The sequence below is a fragment of the Setaria viridis genome, chromosome 3 (genome assembly GCF_005286985.2).
Source record: "Setaria viridis chromosome 3, Setaria_viridis_v4.0, whole genome shotgun sequence".
Taxonomy (NCBI): Eukaryota; Viridiplantae; Streptophyta; class Magnoliopsida; order Poales; family Poaceae; genus Setaria; species Setaria viridis.
Genome location: NC_048265.2, coordinates 5,190,123 through 5,204,440, shown reverse-complemented (window position 1 = coordinate 5,204,440; position 14,318 = coordinate 5,190,123). Strand labels below are relative to the sequence as shown.

The following is a 14,318-nucleotide window of genomic DNA, read 5'->3' as shown; positions in this document are numbered from 1 at the left end:
TTTATATAGAAAGAAAGTTATTAAGGTTTGAATAGGTGATGCATGAAATGTCACCGCTCACATTTTATGTCCATATACTTATAGAAAAGAAAATGGTATAAAGATATGAAAGGAAATATCATGTTTTTTCTCTATTATTAAATCTTTAGTTGATAAACGATATTTCAATATTCTTTAATCCGAAAATCATGCCAGCTCGTTTGCAACTCGATTTTCCGTTCTTATGAAGCTTGAAAAACCCCAGGTAACTTATGTCGAAACACGAAACTTCAGATGTTTTTTGTTGGGTTTCAAGCACAACTATGGAGAAAGGAAGGCATCCGTACAGACAGCTGGGAACACGGGAAGCCTTTTGGGCTTTTGGCGCCAGTTCCAGTATATTGGTCCAGTGGCTCTGTAGTGAGTGAGTGAAGAGGAGCACATGAAGGTTTTCGGCCCATGCCTTTCTTGTTAGCCCATTGGGCTCGAGACCTCGGCCTTTTCTATCGCGAAACGGGCATTTCTTTCTGATCACACACACTCACTTCTGACGACGGTGGTGTAATCCACGGCCCTCCTCCCTCCATGCAGAAGCCCATTCCCAAATGAACACAAGCGTGCTCATAGAGAGAGGTTAAGCTCCCCTAAAAAAAACAAAGAAAAACACAGAGAGAGAAGTTAAGTCAAGTTCCCAGACATGCCACATATGATCATCAAGAACGGGAAACAGAGCCACGCAACTCATGTTACCAGTCCCAGGCTAGCTTTTCATGAACACTGGCGATACATGCTCAAGCTCCTAGGCGTGGATTTTTTTTGTTTTCTAAGGAGGAACTTGGTGGCTCAAGTATTACTGGCTTACTGCCGTCCACCACGCCACGCCTTCGGATGAATGAAGAGAAATTTTTCTTGCTCCAAAAGCAAGATATTACTGTGGCTGTCAAGATCGGCTGAGCATATCCAAGGAGAAAAAAAATCTGCACTTGCCGTGCTGTTCCATGCAGATGCATTTAATGAACGCTGGACATTTATTCGCAGTGAGTACAAAGAAAATGTCCCCTTGTTGTTGCTCCACGGAGAGTGGCGCCACTCCGGCGTTTGCTGGTCGGGGGTCGCGCAGCGGATCCCGACGCGGTTGCCAGACGCGAGCGCGTGAAGCGAAGCAGAGGCGAGTCGCGGTCGGTCATGGGCCGCCAGCATTCCGCCCCATCCACCATGCATTCCGCCCCCTGACACGCATGGCCCACGCCGCCAATCACGTGGTGGGCCCGCCGACCAGTGGCAGCTTGACATCCACGTGTCCGTGGTGCCGGGTGCCTTTTGTCCGCTCCGCTTCCCTTTCTTTCTCCAGACGATTCCGTCACGAGTGGGCCGCGGATCTCAAGTCCCTCCAAACCGAAGCCACCTCCGACGCCACTGTACCATGATTTGTGCGGGCCCACGGGTCCGTGAGGGTACGTCGCGGATGCGTAGAGTGCGCGTAGCTTCGCCGCGACGTCCACGGATAAAAAAGCAGGAGCCCGGATTGAGAGGGGGAAGACGCGTCTCGAGGACAGAGAAAGAGAGAGGGAAGGAGCATGGCGAGCGTCAACAAGGGCAGGGACTCGGCGAAGGCGGCGGCGGGCGGGGCAGTGGGAGGGGGAGGGGGTGTGGGGATGCCGGCGGCGGAGGTGGAGCAGGTGTTCCGGCGCTACGACGCCAACGGCGACGGCAAGATCTCGGCGGAGGAGCTGGCGTCCGTGCTTCGGGCGCTGGGCGCGCCACCGGGGCCCGGGGAGGTGCGCCGCATGATGGACGAGATGGACGCTGACCGCGACGGCTTCGTCGACCTCGCCGAGTTCGTCGCCTTCCACTGCGGGCCCAGCGGCGGCGCCGGCGCCGGGGAGGGGCAGGAGGACGCCACGGAGGCCGAGCTGCGGGAGGCGTTCCGCATGTACGACGCCGACCACAACGGGCTCATCTCCGCACGGGAGCTCCACCGCGTGCTCCGCCAGCTTGGGGACAAGTGCTCCGTCGCAGACTGCTCAAGGATGATCCGCTCCGTCGACGCCGACGGCGACGGCAGCGTCAACTTCGACGAGTTCAAGAAGATGATGGGCGCCGGAGCCAGGCGCTAGCCGCTAGAGGAGGAATTCGAACCAGCCAAGCAAGACCGAGCTAACAAGTACCTGCTTCTGGCTCCATGACTCCGATCCACTCTCCAAGGTTTAACTAGTTCCTGCATACGTGGTTTACTTAGCTAATGAAGATTAAGCTTAATTGGGTAACCTGCAATCCAGCTAAATGGCCTTCGATTTTAGCCTTTCTTTTATTTAGTACTCCGTAATACTCTACTACCAGTAGCGAACACGGTTTTAGAGGCACTCTGATTTGATGGTGAACAGGGGAAGCGATCTTGTCGTGTAAAGCAAAGGTGTGACCTTTTACTGCTTTTGTGTCTGCTCCTATCTGTAATCTAATTGACTAATCACTGCTTTCGCTCAAGGAGGAACTTTAATCCCTTTGTTTAATTTGCCGAGGGCCAGGTGTAGATGCTTACCCTTCACTCAGACCTGAAAACATATTGCTGTTAACTAGTATTCCAGTATATGCACACAATCTGAATGTTTTCTTCAGAAAATCTATTTGATCTGAGCTATTTTTTAATGTCTATGGTCCATAGCTGGAGCAAATTTTGGTTAACGTGAGACTGACGAAGATATTATATTCCCTAGCAGTTCAATTTTTGATGAAATTAAACGACAGATTCAATTCATGATTTTCCTTTTTCTAGCTCTGTATGTCTTGTAAAGCTCTCTGCTATTGCTGAAGCTTCTTTTGGAATGAAGAAATTCATATGATTTTGAAATGTTTTCAAAACCCATGTTCAAGTTCTAGCATGTTTCCCCCTATAACATCGAAATTTCTTGTTTTTACAAAGGAATTTCATGTCAGAAAAGGTTGATGTTATGCACAAATTGGAAAGGGTCGTAAATAATTTGCTTTTACTGGAGCTCCAGCACATGAAGATGAAGCCTTTAATAGGGACAATCTGGAATATTACAGTCTTTTAATTCTGAATTCAGTGTTTATGAATGTGGTCCTTCATTCGATTTGCCTTCACCGGCTGATCTGGCTTCTCACTGTAAGTCAGTGGGTGCCTATAGCAAGTGTCATTTGAGATAGTCAGCAATACAAGCGCCATTTCACAAAATTCTCCATTATTTGACGTTTGATGACTTATGCATGGGAAGCTACATAATGATCCAGCAAACTATCTTCTGCCAAATACGCCTAGTTGTGATGCACCGCCATCTCGAAAGAGGATTCATGCGTTTTCATTGAATTTCTTGTAGTTCAATTTGTGAAAGGTGAGTTTTGGTCTAGTTTCAGCATTTCAGGGCCTCCGCGAATAAAGTTGCCTAGCACAAATTCGATTTGGACCAGTACTGGGAGAATTGGGCCGGCATTATTGTTGATGCCACATGGCCACCTCTGGAGCTCAACTCATCATGCCGTTTCTTGAATCACTCACATCACAGATCAAGCAAGCTTTGTTTCCGGTCATTAGGTTGATCTAAAACTCGTATAATTGAGCTAATTTGTATTGTAACGTTGATATCTGGTTTCTGGTCCATGTCGGTTCTTGGTTCTCTTCGTGGCAATCAAATACTACCTATATTTCCAATTGTCGGCCGTTTTAATTTTTCTAAATACATATGTTTTACTTTATATTTAGATCTAATTTATATGTAGATGCGTAGCAAAAGATAAGTATTAAAAAAAGCTAAAACGATCTACAATTTGGGACGGAGGAAGTAGTATTGTACAACTATTCTTTTCAAACTAATCTACACAGTCTGCCAATTGCAAGTAGTATAATGGGAAAATCTAGCATACCCGAACATTTTGGTGGGGGAAGCTTGACGGTTTGTTGAGCGCTCAGGCTTTGACGGAGTGGCTGGCCCACGTTGGAGGCCACACTGGGGAGCAGTGGGCCACTGCGGGGCATCGATACCTCCTAGGCTCCTACTATGTCGACTGACAAACTTCAGGTCACAGATAGGCTGGGAAAACACACGTGCAAAAGAAAAACTCCATCAGTGCTCTTTTAGAGTTTAAAGTTTATAAAATATTTTTAAAAATATCAGACCATATAAAAAAGTCAATTAATTATCTTCAACCTAGTTCAAGAGTCAAAAAGTTAACCACCAGTCCTGCTTTTTATTTCTCTTTTAAGTTTTAACCATGGGAAATTCCCTTCCTATCTGCAGTTAGGAAATGGGCAGGCAAACACAACATCTAGTGGGCAGTGGCTCATGATTGTTGACAGTTAGGAGCCGTGGGGGCCAACCAAACTTCAACCACCAAAGACAGCGATCTGAATAACCCCCGAAGCAGTGTCTTTTCAGAACGCATGCATTCCTTGGACAGCATCATCATGGGTTTTCTTTGTGCAACATATTCTTTGTTTGAAGATGGGAAATAGCAAGATTGTCAACTCGGTCACATCGGAGAAATTGACATGGATGATCGAGGACATTGGCACAATGCATGCTTATTAGCTGTACGACGACTGGCTAGACACCCTTTCTGCTCTTTTGACACTTATAATGTCTTTATAATTAGAAATATGTTATTAATGAATAAATAAATGTCTTGGAGACCATTTCACGGCATTATAATTTTATTTAGGTTTAGCAGATATATACACCACATTGTTCATTGGTGATCAGTTATGTTTGCTCAGCATGCATGCTCAAGCATATACGCACCATATCGTCAGGAATCAGGATGAATACTTGATATGCTCATACGGGCCGGCTATATTTTTGTTGAGAGTTGAAGAGAGACTGAAAGAATGAATTCGAAAAATTCTCTCTATTGATTGAACGAGTGATTTGGTTACATATTTATACAAGGGGAAAGGACATGCCTAAAGGTCACCATGTCCCTTAGGAGTTGGCCCCTTCGTAAAAGGTCCACACACTTTCATAAAAGGTCCTCTACAATTATCTCTAATATTAATTGATCACTAATATATATTTCACAACAATTTTTCCCTTTCTAGAATCCATTAATTAATAATACGTACAATATCCACACGACTAAGAAAACTTAAAAACAATATTAAGATGAAAGGTTATATTTTTTTATTAATATCTCCATTTGTGCAACTATAGTTTCTTCGACGAGAGGGCAATGCAATTCCCATCCCAATCAGTGTAGTAAAATGCAGAAAAAGCATGTTGCTCGAGTTATACGTGTGGTTTCCAGCTGGTTTTCGCCTAACTTGAATTTCGTAGGATTCGATCTGCAGAAAGCAACTTATTACAGTTGAATAAGACATGCAACCTCAAAGCTATGCATACTTAACATTCATAATGAAGGTGCTCGGTCAGCAATTCAATAGTTATGGTAACAAGTATGTGAAGTAGACCTTCTGCTGAACATGAATGCATACTTGTCTACTAGGGACACTAGCAGAGCTTCTAGATTCTAGTTGTACACTAGTCTATAATTAAAAGTAGTTTGGTAAAGCAGACTGTAGATTAGACGATAACAGAGTAACATACACAAAATTCTGATCTTTTTATGAATGGTTTGGAAAACTAACCAGCTTTTCTTAGAAAAGGACCTTTTAGCCCAAGTCAAGTTCCTCCATTTGACTTAATTTGGCTCACTAGAGCATGGAGTTGGGTATATATAATAGCAAGTTAGAATGGGCATTCTTAGTAAGAAGTACTATCTGGCTACAAAATGAGTGATATTATTAGCATAAAAAATTTAAAAATTTGAGCGCTACATCTGTATTAGACAATTTATATTAGGTGATGATTCAGTACTACTATCTAGGACCATACAGATACAAAAACAACGCTTTTATTGATGACAGTTTGATAATGCATCAACCTCGCTCTCAGGACAATGCTCTTGTCACTTTCGGTACAGTTATGCAGTGCAACTGTGCAACGAACTTTTAAAGCCCCTTGTAAGTTTCAGTATGTGCACAGTGCACATAAAACCTCCCTTTCGCTAATTAATTAATCATCAAGATGCAATAAGAAAAAACCCCGGAAGTTCTCTCATGCCTGCCCAATAATACAGAAATAATGTTGATATTCCCCATTGTTGCTAAAACCATTGGCTGATTATTGTGAGGCAAAACGTAAGATGTCTGCAACAATTGATTGTAAACGTGTGATATAGTTCTTATTTTATTTGTGCTGGAAATACACCCTTCTTATTTTGGTTTCTCGCGTTGAGTAAATCTTTGAAATTTGCTCGTAAACACACGAATGAATTCTGTTATTTCAGTATCAAAACTGAAAGCATACCTATAAAAATTCACTTTTGGAGCATCAAACTCTCCTTTTGATTTAATTGAAAATAAGCCCATAACTTTTGAAATATTAATTTGAACTATCATCTACCCCCTTGAAGAACTTCTGATTAACAGAACCAAGGAGCAATAAAGAGGCAAAAAAGCAAGGAAGGATCTAGGGGAGTTTTTGGGTTGTCCTTGTGGACCTCTACGCTACTAGAAAAATGACATTTCGTCCACTCCCATTTTGACCTGGTACTAATATTAGTATCAGTATCGGGTCCAAATTTAGGACCCTCAGGAGGCCTTTTAGAACACTATCCGGTACTAAAGGTGCCGGTTTAGTACCGGGTGGTTTTACGATCCGGTACTAAAAGTTCATGTGCTGCGTAGATGGGATGGCAAGGAAGCCTCACGCGAGGCTTGAGGTTGTGGGTTCGAATCCCAGGACCGCGCACGACACGAGGCTTTATTTTTTTGTGCAAAACAAGTTAGGACCGGTTGGTAACATGGATCCCTTTAGTACCGGTTATTTGACCCGGTACTAAAGACCCTCCTTAGTACCGACATAGCAATACGGTTGTGCAACCGGTACTAGAGGGGGGTTTGGAACCGGTACTACTTTAGTGCTAGTTGGTATTACTAAGCAGGACTAAAAAGGTTAAAAAAAAGTGCCCGTCCACCCGCTCCCTTTGCTCCCTCCCTCCCTTGCCCGCTCGCGCCGAGCTAGGAGGAGGAGGTCGGGGAGGTGGGAAGGGAGCAAAGGGAGAGGAGGAGGCGGGGAGGGAAAGGGAGGAGCGCTAGGAGATAAGGGAGAGAGAGAGAGGAGAGGGCCAGCCGGGTCGCGAGTCGCTAGGAGATAAGGGTGGAGCGTGAGAGGAAAAGATTAGATAAGGGAGAGAGAGAGAGGAGTCGGAGAGCTGAGATAAATCTCGGTTGGTGGCTCCAACCAAGACTAAAAGGATCCTTTTAGCCTTTTAGTCCCGGTTGGAGCTACCAACCGGGACTAATCATTTTATCCCGGTTGGTGGCTCCAATGGGGACTAAAAAGGATCCTTTTAGTCCCGGTTGGAGCCACCAACCGGGACTAATTCATTTTATCCCGGCTGGTGGTTCCAACCGGAATTAAAAGCTCCACTTTTTGCCCCGGTTGGAACCACCAACTAGGATTAAAATGCTTCCGACAGTCTACAAAATTTAGACCCAAACTAAAGGTCCTTTAGTTAATTGGGATAAAAAGGGTTGGACGGAATAACTCGATATTGTGTGGACGAGTTAAACGGCAATGAGGACTAACATGGTGGAGTAGAGCTTAGCCTAGGGGAGGCTTACAGTATGTTGCATTTCCACGGAGGAAGCACAAGTGTAATGTAATGTAACTACCCGGCCTTGATTACGCGCAGTTACTGCGGCCACCTGCTTGGCAACCCCCACCGCCATCAATGCCGTGATCTGCTACCAGCACACGACGCTAGTGACTGATGCCCTCGTGCCTCGCCACCTCCCCAACTGTGAATTGAAACAGCAGCAGCAGCAGCTCGAGCTGCCCTCCGCCACTCCACTTCTCCCTAGCTAGCTGCCTCCTGTCTCTCACAGATTGAAAAGAAAAGAGCGAGCCAAAGAGGAGGAGAGGAAAACGGCAGGTGCGTGAAACCCAGTCCCGCCTCCATTAATAGGGGGGATGCGTGTCCCGGCTACCTCAGCGACGCGACCTGCCTAGCTGTGCCTCTCGCTCCTCTGGCTGCCTGCCTGCGCTGGCCAATCCAGGGAGAGGCCACAGAGCATCGTGAGAGATAGCCTCCCTCTAGCTAGTAGGAGTAGGAGAGGGAGAGGGAGAGCAGCGAGGTGGAGTGGAGATGGACGGCGGCAGCAACGTCGAGGCGTGGCGCGGGGCCGTGTCGCCGGCGGCGCGCTACGCGGAGTCCGGCGGCGCCAGCCTCACGTGGGAGAACCTCACGGCGGTGCTGCCGGGCGGCGGCGGCCGGGCCACCAAGAAGCTGGTGCAGGGGCTGTACGGCTACGCCGTGCCCGGCCGCGTCGTCGCCATCATGGGGCCCTCCGGCTCCGGCAAGTCCACGCTCCTCGACTCGCTCTCCGGTACGTACCGACGTCCTGGCCCCCTTCGTCTTCCTCGCGTCGCGTGCCCACGCGGAGAGATTCATTCAATTCGATACGCATGCTCCGTACTCCCACTAGCTACGCGCCTCCATCCACGGACTGTTTAATTTGGATCAACCTCCAAAATTATTGAGCATTGAGATGCTTGTCAAAATTAGAACATGAGAGGTTTCTATGAAATTTTGATTCGTCAACAAAGGTGATGATGGATGTGCATGAGAGATGGACTGATTTTGCATGAGCGATCTGCAGGGAGGCTGGCCAGGAACGTGGTCCTCACCGGGAAGGTGCTGCTCAACGGCAAGAAGAGGCGGCTGGACTACGGCGTCGTGGTGAGCATCATCAGCTACCTATCGCCATGCCATTCAATCTCTCCATCATGCGTTTCATGCCCAACTTTGAACTCTCATCATGTCACGCCCAAAAAGAAAATCGCTAACTACTTACAGTACATATGTTCCTGTTTCTCTTTTGGGTTTCCATTTGATTGATAATTGGCCATTGATTGGATCTTCCACAAGGTCACTGGCCTATCAGCTTGGATCACAAACATCCTAACACCATTATAAGGGTTGATATGTGTGATGTGGATGTGGTGAGGTTACAAATATCTAATGAACATACTCAGACCCAGATCTTGTTTGGAGATAGCAGGGTGCATTGCTAGCTGTAGGTGGGTGACCTCCCACGGACACGTGTCACCGATCCCAAGATTGGATTCAGGATCCAACGGTTGAGGTTTTATGCCAGCGAAATACCATTTGACTTGTCACGGAATGTATGCTTAATCATCAAACCCCCCTTTTAGTCGGAGTTATTTTGCATGGCTGACATGTACCAAACCAAGCCATTTAGGACTCATCAAGGCCTTGATGTGTCTGCCTTTTCATAATTAGTTTGCCGGTGGTTCCACACCAGAATTCTTTTTTTACCTAACTAAACTTGCTTTAAGTTGGTACAATTTCCAAACTAACCATCCTTGTCTTTTTTTGGGTCCATGTGATTAAGAGGTTATAATTGTGTATATGCCATGATGGAGCAATACTGTTTGTACAAAATCTCCTCTGTTCAGGACATCTAAAAATTTGCCGGGAGTTGGGAGTATGCACAATTCCAAACATATACAAATCCTCTGTTTCAGATGAGCCCTAGTCCCTAGACAGTCCACTTCCTAGCCTGCACCATCTGAAAATGAACTAGCAGAGTGACCACACGAATTGAATGCCCAACCAATTCTGGAGGTAGCATTCATTGCCCATGTAGTTGTATATCCCTTTCAAATCTTTGAATGGATATGTCATCGCGCAGGTTTGTCAATACTGGATATGTCATCGCGCAGGTTTGTCAATACCGTTACGGTAACAAAGTTTTGGAGAATAGTAAGGCTAGTCTTAGTGCAAGGTTTCATTGCACTGTTTTCAAGGATGCCACATTATCCCATAAAGTGTATTCTCATGAATGAAACAAGGAGTCCCAGTGCACAGTTTCTTTCACGATTTCATAGGATACTCATGACATTTAATTGTGAGGCATGTGATTGGATGTGGTTAGATGAAATGAAACTCTATAGTCCCCAATGCAAGTTTCAATAGGTTTCATAGTTTTGGAAACAGTGTATACACAGTTTCATCCTGATGAAACTCCTTCCCTCTCTCACTTCATAACTACCATGCCATGTCATCACACTCCCACTAGGATTAGCCTAATACGGAGTATGGTCAGCAATCAACCTTACACAATGAAACTTATCAATTAATTGTTGAATTGATTAGTCTGTATACTAGGTACTAGCTCAACCACTTTGAAGTGGACATGCTTGAATTATGAAGATACATGTTTCTTTTTTGGGACAAAGAAAAACTGGGGGGGGGGGGTGCTGAACCATGAAACTCCCAACTCCCAATGAATAGCCATGAAACATTTCTGCAAAAGAATTAGTGATGTAAAGCATGTTATCATCAAGCATCACTCAAAATTTCGATTCAAATATTGACATGTACTATGAGAGAGAAAAAGACTACTATGATGCATGAGTATTCTCTAAAATAGTAGTCTCCTGTACAAACTACTTTGCTGAATTTGTGATATTTTGTATAAATCCTTAATAATCAGTACTAGCACCGTCTACACAATTTCTTTTGAAAAGAACAGAAATATGTTTGCCAGGACACGATGATTTCAGAGCTACTACAAAGCAAATTATATATATAGCCCTTTTAGTAAACTATCTAGTAGTATTATCCGGTACTCACCTTGTCTCTTGCCCTATTTTTAAGTCTTGTGTCTAGAGACAAAATTTCCAAAAAGTTGGATTTAGTATGAAAAACATTAATCCTATGCTATATTACCAACCAGTGTTTAAGTCTTGTGTCTAGAGACGTAAAATTCCAAAAAAAATTTGGATTTATTATGGAAAACATTAATCCTATGCTATCTGAAATCAACATCCGTATGGACGCAACATGGCAGGCGTATGTGACCCAAGAGAACATACTACTGGGCACGCTGACGGTACGGGAGACGCTGACCTACTCGGCGCTGCTGCGGCTGCCGTCGAGCATGCGCAAGTCGGAGGTGCGCCGCATCGTGGACGACACGCTGGACGAGATGGGGCTCCGGGAGTGCGCCGACCGCCACATCGGAACCTGGAACCTCCGCGGCATCAGTGGCGGCGAGAAGAAGCGCCTGAGCATCGCGCTGGAGATCCTCACCCGCCCGCGCCTCCTCTTCCTGGACGAGCCCACCAGCGGCCTCGACAGCGCTGCCGCCTTCTCTGTCGTGCAGACGCTGCGGCAGCTCGCCGTCGATGGCGGCCGCACCATCGTCTCCTCTGTGCACCAGCCCAGCAGTGAGGTCTTCGCGCTCTTCGACGACCTCTGCCTCCTCTCCAGTGGCGAGTGCGTCTACTTCGGAGATGCAAAGCTGGCAACGCAGGTGCATTTCCAATTCTCAATACAATGCTTGCAATAATGGAAAATTGAAGAATTCTAAATGCAATTTGCGTTTGTGACAGAGACACTGATATGTTGTTATGCAATTCGTTCATGCAGTTCTTTGCGGAAACAGGGTTCGCCTGCCCCAGCCGGAGGAATCCGTCTGACCATTTCCTCCGGTGTGTCAACTCTGACTTCGACGACGTCGCTGCCACCATGAAAGGATCCATGAAGCTGCGAGCAGTACGTGCACCGAACTTGGAGCCGCTTTTTTTTGTACATAATGGTTTCTAATGGAATTTTTGTCAAATTTCGTTTGAAGGAGGCAGAGCTTGATCCCCTGTTGAACTACTCCACGACAGAGATCAGAGAACGGCTAGTGGAGAAGTACAGGATCTCCGATTATGCCATGATGGTTAGGAACACAATACACGAGATAACCAAGATTGTAAGCACCAGTTTATTTGCCTTCCAAATTTTGTTAACATTCGAACCCGTTCCATATTTTCAACGTTCTGTTGCTGTGAACCTCATCTTTGCAGGAGGGTGTGGTGGAGGAGGTGATCCGCGGCAGCGAGGCGAGCTGGTTCAAGCAGCTGCGCACGCTGACGAGTCGATCCTTCACCAACATGTCCCGGGACTTGAACTACTACTGGCTGCGCATCATCATCTACATCGTCATGGCCTTCTGCCTGGGCACCATCTACTACGACGTGGGCACCAGCTACACGGCCATCCAGGCGCGTGCCTCGTGCGGCGGCTTCGTGTCCGGCTTCATGACCTTCATGTCCATCGGCGGCTTCCCGTCCTTCATCGAGGAGATGAAGGTGTTCACACTGGAGCGCCAGAATGGCCACTACGGCGTCGCTGCCTACATCATCTCCAATTTCTTGTCCTCCATGCCGTTCCTGCTCACCGTGTCCTGGGCCAGCGCCTCCATCACCTACTGGATGGTCAAGTTCCGGCCGGGCTTCAGCTACTTCGCCTTCTTCGCTCTCAACCTCTACGGTGGCGTCTCCGTCATCGAGAGCCTCATGATGATCATCTCTGCCCTCGTGCCAAACTTCCTCATGGGCCTCATCCTCGGTGCCGGCGTCATTGTAAGTCTGCGTTGCTGTCCATTTGTCCTTCATCACTGACACTACTTCATTTTTCTCATCCTGATCGTCCATGGTTTTCAGGGGATCATGATGTTGACGTCAGGATTCTTCCGGCTGCTTCCGGAACTTCCGAAGATCTTCTGGCGGTACCCAGTGTCCTACATTGTCTATGGCTCATGGGGATTGAAGGTATATATGCCACTTCTAATTTCAATACAAATCCACACTAGTCGAATCAAGAAACGCAAACCGGAAATTCAGATAGTAATGTTTATGGTTGATGTTTTGCACGCAGGGAGGGTACAAGAACGACCTGATCGGTCTGGAGTTCGAGCCCATGATGCCGGGGCAGCCGAAGCTGAAGGGCGAGTACATCATCACCGAGATGATGGGGCTGAGCCTGAACCACTCCAAGTGGCTGGACCTCGCCATGATCTTCGTCCTCCTCTTCGCCTACCGCGTCACCTTCTTCGTCGTGCTCAAGGTCAAGGAGGCCGCCGCGCCGTACATCCGCGTGGCCTACACGCGCTTCACCGTCAAGCGCCTGGAGCGGCGCGCCTCGTTCAGGAAGACGCTGGCCATGACGTCACTGTCGAAGCGGCACAGCCAGCCGCACCCCATGGCCATCCAGGAGGGGCTCAACTCGCCCATGCCGTACTGAGCAGAGGAACACGAAGAGCAGCTGGAATGGAGCTGGTAGCTAATGGTAGCGGTTTGATATCACCGATTACTTGTGGATGTGCTTACAGATATGTTTGTTCGATTGTTTAGGTGTTGGAGCGTTTCACAAAGATACCCACGATACAGTATTGAAAGCATTCGTTTCACTGTAATAACTCGTCTGAACACGATACACATACAAGATAGCGTTGTGCCTACCTGTTTTTTGTTTTACCTTTTGTTTTGTAAACATTAAATTCATGCAATGATCTCCACAAAATTCATGCAGTGAAAATAATACTCTAGGATTTTTTTTAGTTTTGTTTTGTAACGTATGGGTAATAATGTTTTCTGAGCTGTCTGGAGAATAAACTTCCTGGCTGAAATTTTACGGTGCTTCCTCTGTTGAAGGATTCTGTGGACATCTTGAGAATCTTAAAATTGGTATCATATGACATGCTTATACAAAAAATCGATCATTTATGCAGTCTGAAAGAAAAAAGGGGGAGAGATGAACACTTCGAACGCTCAGCTCAGTTTGAAAGTTTCCTTTCCTCTGTTTTGGTTTCCTCCAATTTTCCCTTGAAATTCCTTTGGACCAAACAAGAACTTATACCACAATGAGTGAACCCGTACAAGTTTCAAATGCAGAATTATTTGAGATAAGTTTCACATGCTTCACCAAAGCTGACGCTTCATGTGAGTTCCAGGGTGGTTGCAAGTTTGCCACAAATTCTAGGCGCGGTTAGTCTATCACTCTAGCTATAGTTTTATGCCAATTTTTTTACTATTTAACTTTAGATAAAATTTGGCAAAAAATTCAGTCTATGACAAGTGGGTCATGTTACTAGCCAAAACTCATTTAACTAAACCAATTCAGATTTTAAAGTAGAAAAAAAGATAGAAGCTGGCTTCTGTTTTTCAGAGTCATTAGTTTGACCCAAAACTGATTTAATTAAATGATTCAGTTTTCAAATAAGAGAGAGAGAGAAATGAACTTTCGTTTTTGTGAGTCATTAGGCCAACACAAACTTATTTATTTAAACTAATTTATAGATTTCAAAGTAAGGAAAGATAAAATGAAATTTTGTTTTCTCTTGGTTATCCGAGCGACCCAAAGCTCACTTATATCTGAACTAATTTAGATTTCAAAGTTTTTTTAAAAAATACAGAAATGAACTTTTGTTTCCATTATGTCATTGGGTCCGCCAGGAACTCATTTAG

General features: G+C 45.8%; 2 protein-coding genes across 2 annotated transcripts; both read left to right on the top strand.

Moving 5' to 3' along the window:
• Window positions 1-1,428: 1,428 nt before the first annotated feature.
• On the top strand, window positions 1,429-2,489 carry LOC117850908 (probable calcium-binding protein CML18). Its single transcript, XM_034732797.2, has one exon. It carries the CDS (start codon window positions 1,557-1,559, stop codon window positions 2,094-2,096), a length of 540 nt encoding a protein of 179 aa, XP_034588688.1. The 5' UTR covers window positions 1,429-1,556; the 3' UTR covers window positions 2,097-2,489.
• A 5,338-nt stretch (window positions 2,490-7,827) lies between these two features.
• LOC117849704 (ABC transporter G family member 12) lies at window positions 7,828-13,411 on the top strand. Its single transcript, XM_034731346.2, has 8 exons — window positions 7,828-8,380; window positions 8,654-8,733; window positions 10,871-11,335; window positions 11,452-11,577; window positions 11,657-11,782; window positions 11,877-12,434; window positions 12,516-12,623; window positions 12,730-13,411. The coding sequence occupies exons 1-8, from the start codon at window positions 8,140-8,142 to the stop codon at window positions 13,093-13,095; spliced, it is 2,070 nt and encodes a 689-aa protein (XP_034587237.1). The 5' UTR covers window positions 7,828-8,139; the 3' UTR covers window positions 13,096-13,411.
• Window positions 13,412-14,318: the final 907 nt, after the last annotated feature.